The sequence below is a fragment of the Lagopus muta genome, chromosome 2, assembly GCF_023343835.1.
Source record: "Lagopus muta isolate bLagMut1 chromosome 2, bLagMut1 primary, whole genome shotgun sequence".
NCBI lineage: Eukaryota > Metazoa > Chordata > Aves > Galliformes > Phasianidae > Lagopus > Lagopus muta.
In genome coordinates, this window is record NC_064434.1 from 94821531 (window position 1) to 94837482 (window position 15952).

The 15952-nt window shown below is 46.6% G+C and overlaps 2 protein-coding genes across 4 annotated transcripts; one reads left to right on the forward strand and one right to left on the reverse strand.

The window, feature by feature from the left end:
• The first annotated feature begins 62 nt into the window (after positions 1 to 62).
• On the forward strand, positions 63 to 6768 carry MGME1 (mitochondrial genome maintenance exonuclease 1). Of its 2 annotated transcripts, none has more exons than XM_048938271.1 (5): positions 63 to 292; positions 1771 to 2372; positions 3565 to 3787; positions 4221 to 4353; positions 5282 to 6768. In XM_048938271.1, the coding sequence occupies exons 2-5, from the start codon at positions 1835 to 1837 to the stop codon at positions 5414 to 5416; spliced, it is 1029 nt and encodes a 342-aa protein (XP_048794228.1). In that variant the 5' UTR covers positions 63 to 292; positions 1771 to 1834; the 3' UTR covers positions 5417 to 6768. The 2 variants fall into 2 exon arrangements, with proteins under 2 accessions (XP_048794228.1, XP_048794229.1); XM_048938272.1 differs by having other exon boundaries at positions 63 to 199.
• A 114-nt stretch (positions 6769 to 6882) lies between these two features.
• OVOL2 (ovo like zinc finger 2) lies at positions 6883 to 15117 on the reverse strand. 2 transcript variants are annotated; one of them, XM_048938274.1, is made up of 3 exons: positions 14722 to 15117; positions 12974 to 13163; positions 6883 to 10299 (listed from the first exon to the last, which is right to left on the reverse strand). In XM_048938274.1, exons 1-3 carry the CDS (start codon positions 14770 to 14772, stop codon positions 9989 to 9991), a joined length of 552 nt encoding a protein of 183 aa, XP_048794231.1. In that variant the 5' UTR covers positions 14773 to 15117; the 3' UTR covers positions 6883 to 9988. The 2 variants fall into 2 exon arrangements, with proteins under 2 accessions (XP_048794231.1, XP_048794230.1); XM_048938273.1 differs by lacking the exon at positions 14722 to 15117 and adding an exon at positions 13334 to 14690.
• Between the last annotated feature and the right edge of the window lie 835 nt (positions 15118 to 15952).

The following is a 15952-nucleotide window of genomic DNA, read 5'->3' on the forward strand; positions in this document are numbered from 1 at the left end:
AAGCAACAAAAAGCCAACAGAGAGGAAGATTGAACAGATACCGTGGGATTTATTGCCGAGTTTCTCCGGTGCAGTGGGAAAGGGCTGGCGGCGGGGAAGAACTATGAATTGGATAAGCCGCGAAGCGCAAGCGCGTGGGCGCTGAGGGAGGCTGCTGTCGCGCACGCGCGCAGGCGGCGGCGGGAAGCGTGGCGCGCAGGTAGCCGCGGTTGGCGCTTCGTTCTGAGGAAACGAGGACGGGCTGGGGGCCTTAGCGGGCACACGCCGCGCTCCGCAGCGCGGGGGAAGCGGGGTGAGGCTGTGCGGGGGTCGGTAGCGAGGGGAGAAGGCTCTCATGGGGTTCGCTGAGGGAGAGCGGTTGAATGGCTGCTGTGCCATCCTTTCGGGGATTCGGTGCTGTAACTGGGATTGCTCAAGGAAGCTTTTTTCTTTACTTTAAGCCTTTTTTTTTTGTTTGTTTTTTTCCTCTGCTTTGTATTTCCAGGCTGGTAAATTATTTTTTTATGCGCTGACTAGCATAACAAATACGCAGTGGTTGATCCGTTGTTTATTCTGTTCTGATCGATAGGCTTGGGTGAGCAGAGTAATGGTCATCAAACAATATTCTGAGAAGCTGCAAGTTTAGATACTATTGCGCTGGTTTGTTTTTTATTGTCTTGGGTTGAGTTTGTGCTGCAAAGCTAGCTGTAGTGCTCCTGGTCCTGGGTCAGAAATGCCACTACGTGACACAAAGTTCTGATTAATCTTATGGAATTGTCCAGGCTTAAATTTGCTTTTGGCAAGTTAATTTTGCATCAGGTCTCATGCTGTTTGCAACGTTGATGTTTTATGTTAGCTTTTTGTTAGATCAGTTATTATTTGCCTAAACCATACAGAATCAGTGTGAAAAAGTGAAGCCAGTGAAGAAAAACTACAGTGTGTCTGCTTACTCCTGATTAAGCTTCTACAGCTGGAAGGTCTTGTCCTTCATAGATGGAGAACAGTATTTATGGGAATGGAGTCCAAGGTCTCATCCTTTTGTTACAAGATTCCTTGATCTAAAAAGCTGCAGCTGGTATAGCCCCATTTTTTTTGCAAGCTGTTCTGTGCAACAGATTCCTGCACCCACACTTTGCTGCCCCTGCAGTTCCACATGAGTTCAGGATCTGTCCATGCAAAACAACTCCTCCTGTCATATTTTTTGCTGTCTGTGTTGCCCACGGTTTGGGTGCTGTATGGAGTGCTGTATAAGAAGTGTGGTGAAATAAAAGTTTTAAAGCAAGATGCTAATGTTGCTTGTATTCTTTGTTTGCAGAGGATAGGTGGCAGAGATCTTTGTGGTGGTAATCACATAACTTTGAGTGGGAGAATCAATTCTGCAATTACGTAGTATTGATTTAAATTACACAATTCAAGTATTTATTTTAGCTATGTTTATAGGCATATTTGTGTTGTTTTCCCCTGCCCCTTTTAGGACTGTTGGTTACAAATCATTGTTGAGTTTCACGATATTGTTGCTGTAAGAGCATCCTCTTTTGCTCCTTTTGGTACTGGAAACATCTTTATGTTTGCTGATTCCAGTTCTGCCAGCCAGCACTGGTTCTTTTCAGAATTGTTTTCTGTTTCATTGCTAATGTGTTCTTTCTGTTATTGTGTTAGTAATCTAAAGGAGTTTTGATGGCATTAAGTGTATGAAGGCACCATAGCAGATTTTTATTTGGCAAAAGGCAAAAATAGGTTGATAGTTATGTGTTTTATGACTTTGGAAATAACAAATTTATTTTTCTACAGGGGGAAATTATGATAGCCTACAGACCAGTCCTAACAGAAGGAAGAAAACTATAGTTGCTCACAAATGCTTCTCATCAGAATGAAACTCCTACAGCTACTGGCTCGGAAATCTGAGAAACTGGAAATGCTTTTTCAGCCACAATTTTACCAAAAGCAGTTCCCATATATGTGTCTGGCTACCTCTGCTCATCTTTATAGCAAGAAGAAAAAGGCGAACAGTTATGAACAAGTTGACCAAGAAAAATACAAAAGCTTGGTATGCTCTGTTACATCTTACAAAGTCAGTGCTCAAACACCAGAGACAATATTTGAAGAAGACAATTTATTATATGGACAACCGCTTAAACGTAAATCTTCAAATAAGGTTGAAACAAAAACTCCTAAGAATTGGGTTTCTCTAATAAATCCCAAAAAGACAATTCCGCTTGTGAGCAGCAATTCAAACCGCCCCATGAAAATTGCTTTACAAAAAAACAAAATACCCAGTGTTACCCGTATTCTTCAACAGACCATGTCTCCGCAGCAGGCCTTTTATCTAGAAAGATGGAAGCAAAAAATGATACTGGAACTTGGGAAAGATGGTTTTGAAGAGTATACTAAAAGTAAGTCTTATCACGGTGTGGTGACAAAGCAGAAGCAATGGTATGTCCCAGTGGTGACAACTGTCCAGACTAGCATTGCTGGAATGTCTGGTTCTAGAAGTTGAGTGTTTTGAAAATCCATTAGGTTGTTTCAATTTCAGAGGTCAGAGTATATTATGAGGGCACATGTTGTCAGTGTAAGCTCTAATCTTTGTTTGAGGACCGTTAAAACTGATCCGGAAATGAGTGGGGAAAATAGAATTAGACTGCAGACTCCTTTGCTCTATCCTATCTGCCTCTGCTGTTTCTCTGTTTGCTACTTTCTCTTTACAAATATGTTTGCCAGCTGAATTTATTCAGCCTGTTTGGAGATACAAAGGTATTTTATAACTAGGTGGAAAGAAGCATTCTGAAATTATATCATCCTGATTGTTCAGAAGACTGCACATATTGCTGTGTATGCTGAAGTTCATCAGAAACCGTGTATATATGGTACATACAGCTTCTTCCATGAAGTTCAGAGGTTTTAGAGGTTCTCATTTAATGAAGTCGCATACAAAAATGACTTCCCTCAAGCTGTAGGGCTGAAGACAGTTTGAGGAAGCATGGAGGATAATGCCTTTTGCAGAAAGGCTGGTAAATACCCTCTAGTGCTCCTTACTTGAACAGTTATTCTTTGGAAAACTGTATATCTTTCTTTATGCTCTTCTGAGTTACTAAGCACTTGACTGAATAAGCTTACTAGGTAAAACAGACACAAACCTGATACAGCTATTTAAAATTATTCTTCTGTGCAACATTTCTGAGATAAGCCCTTACTGTACAGAACTATGCCCATCCACTTCAGATTTGTTCAATTCAGGTGAACCTGTACAACATAGAAAGCAAATGTGACGAGAAACACAGAGTAATGTTTTTAAATTTACAGAAATTCTCATTTGGAATACACAGTAAAATAACGCCATTGACTAAACAGTCAAGTTCTTATTTTCTTTCTGCAGAATTAATGAAACCAAAGCAAAGTAAAGTAAGCGTTAATATGAGAGAGAATTTCTCTTGATAGTTATTTTGCTGTCTTACTGTATTCCCTGCCCTACATCCTTAAGCCTTCAGTATTAAAAGGTGGCTGGTTTAAGAGTTACTTTGTGTAATATCTATTATGCATGCTTGCCACGTATTATGTATAGTGCCTAAAATGTTGCATCTTTCCTAGATCTTTTCCTCCAGGGAGAGCTTTTTCATGCAGCTTTGGAATCTATATTTCTGCCTGAAGAGATGGCTGTTAAGGAGCAAGCAGAAGACTCTGCTGTTTCTGGCTACCTATCAAGCGTGCAACATGTCCTGAAAGATATCAGTGAAGTTAAAGCTCTGGAAAGTGCAGTTCAGCATGAAACTCTTCAGTATCTGGGCCTGGTAGACTGCGTGGCTAAGTATCGGTGAGGTGCTGGTTCTCTAAGAAGCCAAATAGTGTCCAGCTGCTGTGTGGTGTTATGTGGCATGTGGGGAGCTGTGTCCTGTGATGGAGCAAGTGTGTTGGTGAGCTACAGAGGGGGAGCTAGAAGGATATTCAAGAAGGGTGAAATGGAAGGACTCCGAGGTGAATCTGCTGACAGAATTGTTATAGTGCCTTGTGGAGGATTTGTTTTTGACCAGAGTGTGAGCAGGGCAGTTACCAGGAATTGCAGGAAGTCTTTTTTTGAGATCTAAACCACCAGCAAGGGGAAGATTTTCTTAGCTTGGAAGTAATAATGAGCAGCATGACTTTGGGTGGAAATGGGTTGAAAGTGATATGACTTCTTTTGCTGTGCTATGCCTTGTTTCCTGCTGTGAGTGAAGTTAAGCTAATACATTCTCTCTTGTCTTATGCAGAGGACAGTTATGTGTGATTGATTGGAAGACATCAGAGAAACCAAAGCCATTTCTGCAGAATACTTTTGACAACCCACTGCAAGTTGCAGCATATATTGGAGCCATAAATCATGATGCCAATTATGACTTCCAGGTCAGTAAGTCTGCTGCCAGCCAAGACAAGCAGCAGTGCCTGTGTTACTTTCATTTCTCCCCTCTTACTGCTTTTAGCATGAACTGTTGTTAGGATTTGTAACCAAACAGTCCTGTCTTAGGTCAGGCTAAAGTGACGTACAACTTTACTGCAAAATAATTCTACTATTCTTCCTGCTGCCATGGCTTGTCCATAGTATATTGTCTGATTTTAAGGAAAGCCCTGTTCAGTGGGAACAATTGTGTCCTAGAAGGTCCAGTAAAGCTGTAGTGATTGGTATGTTGTGAGTCCTTGGTGCTTCATTCTGTGTAGTTTTATCTTGTGTCAGGACTAGGAAAAGAAAGAAGAAATAAAACAAAAGAGCATGCAAACAGGGAAGTGGGATGGGAGCGTATTGCTCATGCCGTGTGATGCTCGTAAGACTCCAAAGGTAATTGTAGCCAGGCCTGCTTGACCCAAAGCTTTGAAGGGGCAAAATGTGAAGCAGATCCTTGAAGTGCAGTATAGGAGGTAATTCGAGGATTCTGTTATTCTGATTCTTACCACTTTTTCTTCACCTTCCTTAAGGTTTGGATATTACAGCTGTTTGTCAAGTATGAAATATTTCAGAACACATTTCTTACAAATTAAATGTTTCTTATTTAAGATATCAGAAAGCACTTCACTGTACAGGTGCCACAGCACTGGCATGGGCTGCCCAGAGAAGTTGTGAAGGCTCCTCCTTGGAATCCCTCAGATGTGGTTCTGAGCACCCAGCTCTGGGTGTCCCTGCTGGAGCAGGCAGACCCAGAAGTGGCTTCCAACTCTGACCATTCTGAGATGTTAAGATCTAAGCTGGTATTTTGCAGTGAGATCCTAATGCTAAAACTACTGATTGAAGTTGCATATTAATGTTTGATCTCTAACAGCCCTCTGCTTTTAACTGTAGGTTCATTGTGGACTCATTGTGGTTGCCTATAAGGACGGCTGCCCCGCACATCCACATTTCATGGATCCAGATCTTTGCTCACAGTACTGGAATAAGTGGCTTTTGCGTCTTGAAGAATACATGGACAAAAACTGACCCAAACTAAGCTATGCAGAGGCAAGTGATCTGAGCACAGAGCCGAAGCACAAATCTTTTGTTTAAGTCTTTATTTAGTAATTCTGTTCTTAGTAACTCGAGTTAACATCTATCATTTTTTCCCCTTACGAAAAAAAAAGAAAGAAAGAAGAAAAATCAGAATGGGAAATGCACACTTGTCTAAGTTGTAGGAGACTTCAGTGGACGTGGCAAGACAGAGTAGAACCTGCATCATCCCTATATCTTTCCCTCCCGGTCTATGCAATTTGAAGTTGATAGGAAGGTTTATACAGTCAGCTAGATGAAGTAAAAACTGTTCAATCATCCTCCTTTTGTTTTCAAGAAAAAGCTGAGACTCTGAGAATGAAAAATAAATGAATATTGTTGACTGGGTTTCAGTCAAGTTAGATCTTGCCCATTTCAAAGATATCTATTAACAGGCCTGTTACTATTTGTGTTTTTTCTTACAGCAACAAATGCAAAACTTGCACTATGAACTACAACCAAAGCTCACATAAGTACTTATTTTAAATATTATTTAAAAAGTTGATTGTTTAACAGAAGTGGCTTAGGAGCAGAGGAGCAGAATTGTAACTGATACACATAGAGATTTCTAGCAGGTGTTTTAAAAGACAGGAAGTTTATTACTTCTGGTAGCTCCTGCAGGTTCCAAAGCAGGCTGTGTAAAAAGCCCATGGGCTAAGGAAAAGAAATGTGAAAATGTAAATGGGCTACGTGCCTTTGGTGGTGGGCTGATAATGGACACTGCGCAGGGCAAGTCTGCAACTATTTTCAGCTTTCCTGACTTTCTTGTGAGTCTGAGCAGACGAGGAGCCTACCCGTGCAGAACTATTTCTAGTGACAGGTTTAAGCATTTTCCAGTGCAAGTGGATTTCTTTGCAGTCACAGATTTCTGTGACTTTGAAGCTGGGCATTCTGAAAAGCACTTTTTTTTTTGAGATTGCCTTTGTTCTGTTGTTTAAAATAACGTGAGGAATAAATGTTCTAAAACAGAGGAGTTAATTTGAAGCTTGTTTCATACAGTCAAGTTTACAGACATAGAATAAGTCATGATGTCAGGTGACAACACTTTGTGTGTTACATCTGGAAAAACTTTTCCTCATTCTCTTTATTTTCTCTGATTTACATGCACGAGTTTTCATAATATCGCTGCAGATTACATATAGAAATACAACCGACTTACAGGCTTCAAGAAAATCAGCCAGAACCATCCCTAAAAAAATAATGAGCAAGCTTGCTGCAGAAGGAATGTAAGCCTGTGTTGTGTTTGATACTCGACTCTTGTAGAGTACTGAACTGTGAACACTTGCGCAATAAAGCTTTGCTGGTTGTGCCGGTCCGTGCTTATTCAAACCACGATGTGGTGATGGCATGATTACTCTGAGCTTAATTAGATTTCTAAGGAGACAAACATGGAGACTGAGAAACTGGGTTCATAGATGACTAATTGTAACGAAGCAGTGTGAATACTCAGTTGTACCTGTTTGGCAAGTACATCTGCACATCACAGGATTTGAGCAAGTGGGTAGGTCAGTGCCATTGGAGATGGTCAGTTAGACAGCTCTGTGGATGCAAAGAAGGGCAGCATAAGTGAGAGAGACGATGCTTCGGGCTGAAGTAGGCGGTGATAAAATGTTCTGAACTCTTTGTGTTGATTAGGATTGGATTAATAAAATTGAGCAACGTTGGGATGGGATTGCCTCCTGCATCAGTGCATCAGACAGCCATTAGATGTCCCTGAGCTTTGTAAGTTTTCATCCTCACCCTGCTTCCTACTGAATGAGGCCTAGTTGAGCCTGGGCAGCATAGGCATCTGTTGGCTTCATCTGTGTTCATTTGTTTATTACAAAAGCCTTTCTGAGGAAGGTTGCCAACTTCATTAGCAGTGCCAGTTTGTAAACCTATTTTTAAGTCTTGGATTAATTTGTAACATCAGAGAGTCAGGGGAAGGTAGACAGTATCAGTGGAAGTTACTCATGTCTAGCACTTCTGAAAGCCTGGCTGCCTCAGGCATCCCCATTGGAGTTCTCAAACTACTAAAGAGGTAAAGGTGTTGCCAGTTTTGTCCCATAACAAGCTATTGCCAGTCCCATGCAAACTCAGACCCACTTTGTCACCAGTTTAGCATTGCTTCTCAGACTGTTAAATTGACATGCCCAAGGCGTCTGCTACAGGGAGTATCTGTCCTCTGTAGAAAAACCTGTCAGACAGTTCAGGGCAGTTACTGCAACTGTAGTGTCAAGTTTGTTGGAACTTTGCTATCCATCCAGGGCAGTTTTGTTTCTGTGTACTGTTACACGCTACGTTATTCTTTTGCTGTGAATGCTTTCTTTGTCTAAAATCACATAGATGACCCACCTCGACATGTCTCGTTCTTTGGCAAAGGTATCATTTGGCAGTGGTAACGGAAGGAAGTCAAAAGCATTGGTTCCTACAGTGGGAAGAGCACCTACCTCCTCCTCACACACAGCACCACAAATTCCCCATCCAGTTAAAATAGGTGGGAATGGTTTTAGCTGCTACGCTACTGCTCCAAGGGCTGCTGTTTCAGCAGAGCTAAGCATATGGATCCTTTGTGGTTAGGTGAATTCTACTCACTTGCTCAGGTGGCCTCTGCTGACACTCCCTCCTGATAGCTGAACTCAAGTCATGTCTGGGACTGGACTGTGAGGGTTAAGGGAAGTGACATTTGTATTACTACACTGTTCAGTTATAATGGCACCACCTCAGAAGAGCTGAGATTAGCGCGTGAGCCTTAGCAGTTTTTGCAAAGTATCTTCTAAATACTTCAGATGCTTTTTCTTCCTTAGGTTTACTGTTTATTAAAGTGTTTTTCAAACTTTCCTGTTACATAGCAGTGAAATTTGTTCTTAACATAGTAGCATCACTTTATTATCATCATTTTCAGTACCTCAAGCACGTAGATTTGTGCTGGATCAAATACTAATACCGCCAGGAAAACTGCTGAAAGCTCTTCCCTGTGAGAACCCAAGGAGATGTCTGTACAAGACTGAGGTATCTTGAGGTTTGATTTTGTTTTTTATTTTTTTGATTCCTACGTAGATACTCAGAACCTTACAATTTAAGTGGTAATGGTTATGAAGGTCCTGGCCAGGTGAGTTACAGTTCATTGCTCATACAGATCATTTGTTTCAATGTGTACAGAGTGGGATATATTTTTCCAAAAATATACTTCTCTTTTGAGCCCAAAATAAATATTGGGAAAATTACCAGTGAAAACCATTAATTGTTTAGCATTTAAATTAATCTAAACTGTGTTTAGCAGCTGTGGCCATTAAGATATGAGACATGAATAAATGTGCTTGGACTGGTGTAACTTGGATTGTTGCTGAGGAAGTTACCACCCCACCCTGTCTTTCCTAACTTAGACACCTGAGTGCCCAGTAAGGGTTGCAGCAGCTTCTGAAGAGATTTACAGTGTTGGATATAAGGGGAGTCCTAAAAGCAAGGACGTAGTACTGGTCCCTTGTCATCAGCACACCACCTTCTCTGGTAACATCAGTCTTACTAGGAGCCATCTAAACTAACAGTGATTAGAGGGCAGTTATGCATACAGCTTTGCACGTGTCTCATGAGGCAGACAGCCTATGTCACACTCTTATCTGCTTTGCACAGCTTTGTTGTACTAATGAACAGGCACCTGATCTTTAAAAATTTAAACAACCCACGTTCACGCGCACACCATAAAATACACACAGTTACACTCCATCGTGACAGCAAATACATATCTTTCAATTGTTAAAAGGATTTCTTTGGGGTTCTGGCTTGGTATTGATTTACGTTAAAAGGATTTGGTAACAATTCCCAAGTGAGCATGAGGAGTCCAGAAAAGTCAGCGTTAAGGTTACACTTACATCTGAATAGGTTGAAATGATTTCACAGCTTGAAGTCCCTAGAATGCGAGTCTCTGTGCTGGAAGGGGAAGTTTAGGAGGGAAAAAGGTCTGTGTTGTTTTAAATAAAGTTTCAGCTCATCTTGGATAACGGTTCTGCAAATTGTTCATTTACTGCACAGGGGGCAGAGCTAAGGTTATTTGCACGTTTAAACTTAAGTACCAATACCCTGTACTGTTTGTAAGCCAATTTTAATGAACTTTGCACATCAGAACAGCATACTAGGAGCCGCTCTTACGTGGCCCCTTTCACCCAAACACCTCAACAGTAGTTTTTGCAGGAGGTAACTGTTACTGTCTTGAAGAAATGTGCTGGGGAAAGGTGAGCTTCTTTGTCAGCACCGTTCAGATGTGTAGGAGAGCTGAAATGGCAGTCAGGTTACCTGAATGCCAGGGTCAGTAAATACTCCATCTTAGGGTTAGGGTTTCCATTTTTTTGACCAGATAAAGTCTGACGTTTGTATGATTTGTGGGAATATTTCTTTCAAGTTGAGGTTCTACCAGTATCAAGAGAGTCCCATTAACAAAAGTATCCCTTTTCTTTCAGGGATTTATTTCAAAATAGTTTTTTAAAAAAATAATATATATGTAGTCCTACGTGTAAACTTCATTCCTGCAGACCATTGTAATCCACCGCGTTACTCATCTTTGTCGTCATCTTTGGAGCTCCTCTGCAGGACAGGGCTCAGTTTGTTTTGCAAGACCGCTGCGAGTTTTTTTGAGGTTTTTTTCAGGAAGGCACTGCTGGGGTGGACGCTGCTGACGTGCAGGTACAGGTCCTCCTGCGTGGGGCCGGTGTAGCCGCAATCCTCGCACACGTACAGTTTGTCTCGCCTCTGCTTGTAGGCGTATTGCTGCTGCACTCCGTGAATCTTCTTGAGGTGGGATTCCAGGGAACACCGCTGGGTAAATGCTTTGTTGCAAACCTCACATTTGTAAGGACGAATTCCTACAACGGCAAAAGAGGGTCATTATTTTTCTAGTTTACATGTATTATAGCCAAGAAATCAGCTGAAAGCAAGGCTGCCTTCTTAGATAGCAAGCAGACACCTAGCACTAAGTAGCTGCTAGCCCAAGAAACTGTGAATAGAACATTTTACTTTTAGGCCAAAATCACGAGTGGTTTGATATATTTAGGAGCGTATAAATGTTTTGAGGAGATGGAAGCAGGAGCTGAAGCTGACTGGTGGCCATCACAGCTTTGGTCCTAAAGAAGAAACAGTTATCTATTCTTGCAACACTTACTCCTTTGAAGACCTGACTTAAAATTTTAGTTCTGTGATTAGGTAGAGCTGTTGGTTTTAGCTAACTGCTCATTTTGTTGCTTGTAATGAACGAAATTTTGTGTCTTGGTAAGTAATTATCCTCTTTTAGTGACTCTTCAGTGGATGGCTGCCAAACATGGACGTACAGAGATCACAGCACTTCCAATGAGCAGGAGTGTTTTCATAAGATAGAGTATTAATTATTGTGATTACAGGCTTGGGTTCTACAAAATAGTGTACTGAGATGAAAAAAAAGTCTCTGTGCGTCTCTTGGAGGAGGAAGAACACAAGTGGCTTGTGATTTGAATGCCTGAATACTTTCATTATAAAAAGCAGAGAAGAGTATCCACTTTATCACCAATCAACTGATTTAACAACAATAGCTCCTCAGTGCTCAGTGGATGAACACCTGGGGGTTTATCAACACTTGGAAAACCCAAACATGGTGTGTGATTTTTCTTACTACAGAGTAGCTCAGTACTAAGGCCAGCCTTAAAGCTGATACAACGTGCTATCCCGAGCCCACTTTGATAAAAGTATATATCAGTGAGCAATAGGCAAGGAACGGTGAAGAGCAAAGCTGCCATGTTCCTATGGTGTTAAATTAGTCATCGAACTGTGTTAAGTTTGCCATTTACTTGCTGGAATCTTGTTACCAGAAATCCAAACTAATTGGGAGTTCCAATCAAAAGCATCTTGATTGCATTTTTGCAAGTCTTGGGCAAGGAGTTTATTCCAAAGTGTTACAACTGTCAAACTTGAAGTGTTAATTTCCTAACACCTACTGCTGTGAGACTGCACCAGTGGCTTCAGTTACACTGAACTGCAGTTGGAGAGAAACTCCAAATCTTTCTCAGAATTCACAAACAAAAAACGCATCCGTTACAAACAGTATTTTGGGTGTGGTTTTATGCTCACCCAGCATCAGCGTGGGTCTGAAGGCAGCTGACCAGGGTCTGTGTTTCTCCACTACTTTTGAATCATTTCACGATTTCATTTTACTGTGCATGTGAGTTACTTAACATTGAACTCTGTATGTGCCATGCACCTGGGTTAGCACATTTGGCTGTCCCACTGTTACATCTGGCTGCAAGCAATTTCCACTGGAACACCAAATTCAGGAAAGCAAACCCTAGAGAAAAAAAGCACAGCCTGTGCTTAGCCTGGCTTTATGCTGGAGAGGAGAAATGGTAACGCTGGATTCCTCTGATTAAATTTGGGGACAGTTTAACTGTAAGTCACTTGACGTGGACTGTAGTGTTTCAGTTCTGTTCACTCCAGATCCTTCTTCCTCCACAGTTTTACAAAATCAGTTCAATCCTGACTTTTGAGTTCAGCTGTCCCAGCCACAGCACAGATGCCTATGGCTTCTGGTGAGAGACCTTGCCCTAAGCAAGGTGAGTTTCTGAATCCAAAGAAGAGGACTTGGGTAGAAAACACCACCTCTTCCTGAAGCATTGGCTCTGCCCTTCAGGCACAGCCCATTGGTCTCAGTTGGAAGATTTCCTGGCCACTTGGCAAACCTAAACCAGCCCAGAACACTGGCCCTGGCCAACATTCTCTCATCAAAATGGGCAGCATTGTTTTCATGACATCTACTGATAAGGAACAAATCCTGTCTACCAACAGACTTGTGCTGCTAGCCATGCACCTGCTTAATTCTGCCTAATCCTATATGCCAAAGAAAAGGGCATTGCAGAGCAGTCCTGGAGGGAGCAGCGAATGCAGAAAGGTGGAACATGCCTCGGAGAGGCAGAGACTCTACCAGGTGCCCCATGGTGGGAATGGAAAGGCTCCTGGTGTGAGCAGCCTGGCTTTACAGAGTGCCCTATGTGGTAGAGGCGGGCTTGATGTGTGCTTGTGCCATTGCTTTCACTTAGGAAGAAAAAAGAAGGAAAGGAAACCAAAAGAGAGCATCCTTCTCCCTGTTCCAGGTTAGCAAAAGGCTCTGAAATGGTTTGCTTCCACCTGAGCTCATTCAGAATGCAGCTGGGCCCCAGCCCCGACGTTTGAATGGCTGTGGCTGAAGCACAGCCTTGGAGCTCCCAGTTGGCTCAAGCTGCGTTCTGCAGCAGAAGCCATGCGTGTTGCTTGCTGGGCTCAGCAGGCACCAAATGCATCGCACGGTCTCCCAGAACCCAGAAGCACAGCATACACCACGGTGCCTCCTCCAGATGCCAAAACTGACCCCCGAGTGCCCCCTTTCCACAGAAAAGCCTGTGGCGGTGTAGCGCGATGGAAGAAACTGCTGCTCGTTTCCTCTAGAGGGCAAAACGCCTTCACTCGGCGCCCGCGCAGCTCCCACCCCGCCGGTTACCCTCGGCCCGTCCTCTCGCACCCATCCCGCCGCCGTCTCACCGGTGTGGGTCCGGACGTGGCGTTTCAGATCAAAGGTGTCGTTGAAGCCCTTCCCGCAGAAGGTGCACAGGTGCCTCTTCACCTGGCTGTGGCACTTGACGTGCCGGTTCAGCATGCGCTGCAGGCGGAAGCCCTTGCCGCACAGCTCGCAGGAGTGCACGGCGGCGTCGGTACAGGTGCCTGTGGTGAACTGGGGAACGGAAGAGACCGGGTGAGTGGATTGCGGGCATGGCAAAGCCCGAACGGAACCAAAAGTGGAAGGGGAGGGCTGGCTCGTGTGGCAGTGAGGGACGTGGCTTAGCGGGCGTGGTGGTGATGGGTTGAGGGCTGGACTCGATGATCTCAGTGGTCTTTCCTAACCTTAATGATGCTGTGACGTGCCGGGACGCGGGACGGCGTCCCATTCAGAGTAGCTCCCGTGCGCTGACGTCTCCCTGCAAACATCGCTATTTCCCACCGAAGCGCCCGGGGTTAGCGGTGTTTCTGCCCACAGAGGTGATGTGGTGAGACAAAGTCAGGCTGTGCTGACTCAGCGGAGCCTACAACAATGGCCCTGATCTCCTGTCAGCCCCCCTCGCTCGTTAATTCATTTGAGGCTGTTATTACAGGTTAATCGCCTTTCTACTACTAAAATTGTTGTGCCAGCTCCACAACCCAACCTGACGGAGGGAGACACGGATGATTCAGCTCTGAGGAAGAGCGTTCCTCACAAGGAAGGTTTCTATGCAAATGCCCGGCCATTATTTTAATTATGCTCAGAGCAGCTGCCGCCAGCCCTTCCAGCCAGCAGCACCGCACGCACACGCTGTCAGCACTCAGGGGCTCCCGGCAAGTTTCTGTGGCATCTGCAGAAAACCCAGCGCTGCAGAAACGGAGCTGAGCACAGATCTGTTCTGTGGACTGGGCTGTATCTTTTGCTATTCGTGCAGGCTAAGTTGTAAGAAATGGGCTCAAGTCAAAGCGAGAGGAACAGTCTGGGGTTTCTGTGAAAAAGCACTTGGGGTTTCTATGAAACAAGAGGAGCAGCAGAGGGGAAAGCGTGTGCGGGCAACAGGTGGGGCTCCCCCTCATCCTGGCTGCACATAAGGGGTGGAAAAACATAAAGTGATGGCTGAACCGCCGCAGCCCCACCACGGACTGTGGGAATGCTTACAGCTCGGTCCGCAGAGCAGCGCTCAGGGCTTAACGCGGTGAGAACCGGCCCCTGGGTAACGCAGCTCCGCCCCAGCACGGGGGTGGCCGGGGTGCTCCTGGATGGACAGCGCTCAGCCCAGCGCATCCCATTGCATCCTGCATCCCGCCATGTCCTGTATCCTACATTCTGCATCCCTCCATACCGACTATCCCACCGCACCCTGCATCCCCCCTGTGCCCTACATCCCACCACCTCTCTTGGGATTGAAAGCGCAGCCTCGCCTTGCTGGCTCTGCCCACGGGATCGAGCCTATCATCGCTCCTACCTGCAGCAGCGAAGCTAACGGGGAGATAAGCGCTTCCTTCTCTCCGGCCCGCGGTTCCCCTCTAAGGTGCGGACGGCCCTGTGCAGCCCCGGGTCAGGGCCCGTCTCTCGATAAGCCGAGAGGAAGGTGGGGAGCGGGACGACCCACGCAGCGCCCCGTGCTCCCCACCCGGAACGGGGCTCTGCGGGAGGCTCCGTGCCGAGGAGCGGGGCCCACCCGCGCGGAACCGGAGCCAGGAGCGGCGCGGCGGGGCAGGGCTCGGGAAGGCAAAGTGCGCGGGGCCGTTACCTTGATTTTCGACCTGACGGCGGGGCGCCTGACGGCCAGGTCCAGCAGCATCCCCCCGGGCGCGCCCAGCTCCTCCGGGGCCGCCTGCGGCGTTGGGGGGTCTCCGAGATCGGGGTCCCGCGTCCCGCTGCTGCCGCTGCTCTCCAGGCTGCAGCTGTCTTCGTAGCCCGGGGCGCAGCCGAGGCCGCCTGCGGCGGGTGAGGATGGGGAGACAAATGGAGCGGGCCGGGGGCGGCCGCGGCGCTGAACCCGCGGGAGAGCCCTCGGGTTGAGGGGGTGGGGGAAGTTCTCTCCGCGATCGGAAACTCAAACAACGAACGGTCCCAAAGTTCAAACGGGCGCAGCTCCGCCGCCTTCCCGTTATACCCCGGGCAAGGACAGGCGGCGGGGAGGAGGAGGAGGAGTAGGGAAGGGGGGGGACCGGGAGGACACCCCCGGCCCTTCCCTTCCCTCCCCCCGCCGCCCACCTCCCCCGTCGCCCTCCCCACCCGCGGCGTCCCGGTGGCGAAATGGGGCCGCCCTCCTCCGTTATTTGGGGTCCCGTGGCCCCGAGGGGCTCAGAGCGGAGCGGCGGATCCTTACCTGGGATGTAGGTGTCGGCGCGCTCGTCGTCGGGCAGCCCAGCCCAGCTGCGCACGGCGGGCTGCGGGCTGCGCCGCTTCACCAGGAAGGCTCTGGGCATGGCGAGGGCGGGGGGCGCGGCGCGGAGCGGAGCTGAGCTGAGCGGTGTGGCACACGCGGATCGGTGCGGCGCACAGGAGCGCTGCCGGGGCCGGGCCGGCCGCAGCCCGGCGGGGCGCAGCGCTGCCGTGCGCGGGGCGCGGGACCGCACGCACCGGGGCAGAGCCGCGCGAGGAGCGGGGAGGGGAAGGGGAGGGGTGGCTGGAAAGGGTGGGGGGGCGGAGGGGGGGGGAAAGTTTCATAAGGTGGAATAGAAAAATGCACCAGGAAACTTGGGAAGGAGCATGCGTGCTGCAAACATAACGGTGTCAACAAGTCTGCTTACCTGTCCGACCGGTTGGAGCAGCTGAGCTTTGTTCCAGCCCTTCCTAAGGCATGAATGTTTGCAAAAGAATTTAACGTCTGAAAATTAAGAAAAGAAAATAAAAAAAGCTCACGAGGAGTCGGAGGGAACCGCTCGCCGTTACCCTCCCGTAGCCCGGAGCGGCGGTGCCCCCGGCCCCGTGTGCGGGGCTGCTCGGGGCGGTGCGGGGCAGAGCCAGCAGAGCGG

What these genes read in the sequence shown, in the direction of transcription:
- MGME1 (XM_048938271.1), top strand. Translation starts at nt 1,835, where the DNA reads ATGCTTCTCATCAGAATGAAACTCCTACAGCTACTGGCTCGGAAATCT. An exon ending in TTTTGAAGAGTATACTAAAA is followed by an intron (nt 2,373 to 3,564) that starts GTAAGTCTTATC and finishes CATCTTTCCTAG; the next exon opens with ATCTTTTCCTCCAGGGAGAG. An exon ending in ATGCCAATTATGACTTCCAG is followed by an intron (nt 4,354 to 5,281) that starts GTCAGTAAGTCT and finishes TTTTAACTGTAG; the next exon opens with GTTCATTGTGGACTCATTGT.
- OVOL2 (XM_048938273.1), bottom strand. Translation starts at nt 13,417, where the DNA reads ATGTTTGCAGGGAGACGTCAGCGCACGGGAGCTACTCTGAATGGGACG. An exon ending in CACGTCACAGCATCATTAAG is followed by an intron (nt 13,164 to 13,333) that starts GTTAGGAAAGAC and finishes TCCGTTCCCCAG; the next exon opens with TTCACCACAGGCACCTGTAC. An exon ending in CCACGTCCGGACCCACACCG is followed by an intron (nt 10,300 to 12,973) that starts GTGAGACGGCGG and finishes TTGCCGTTGTAG; the next exon opens with GAATTCGTCCTTACAAATGT.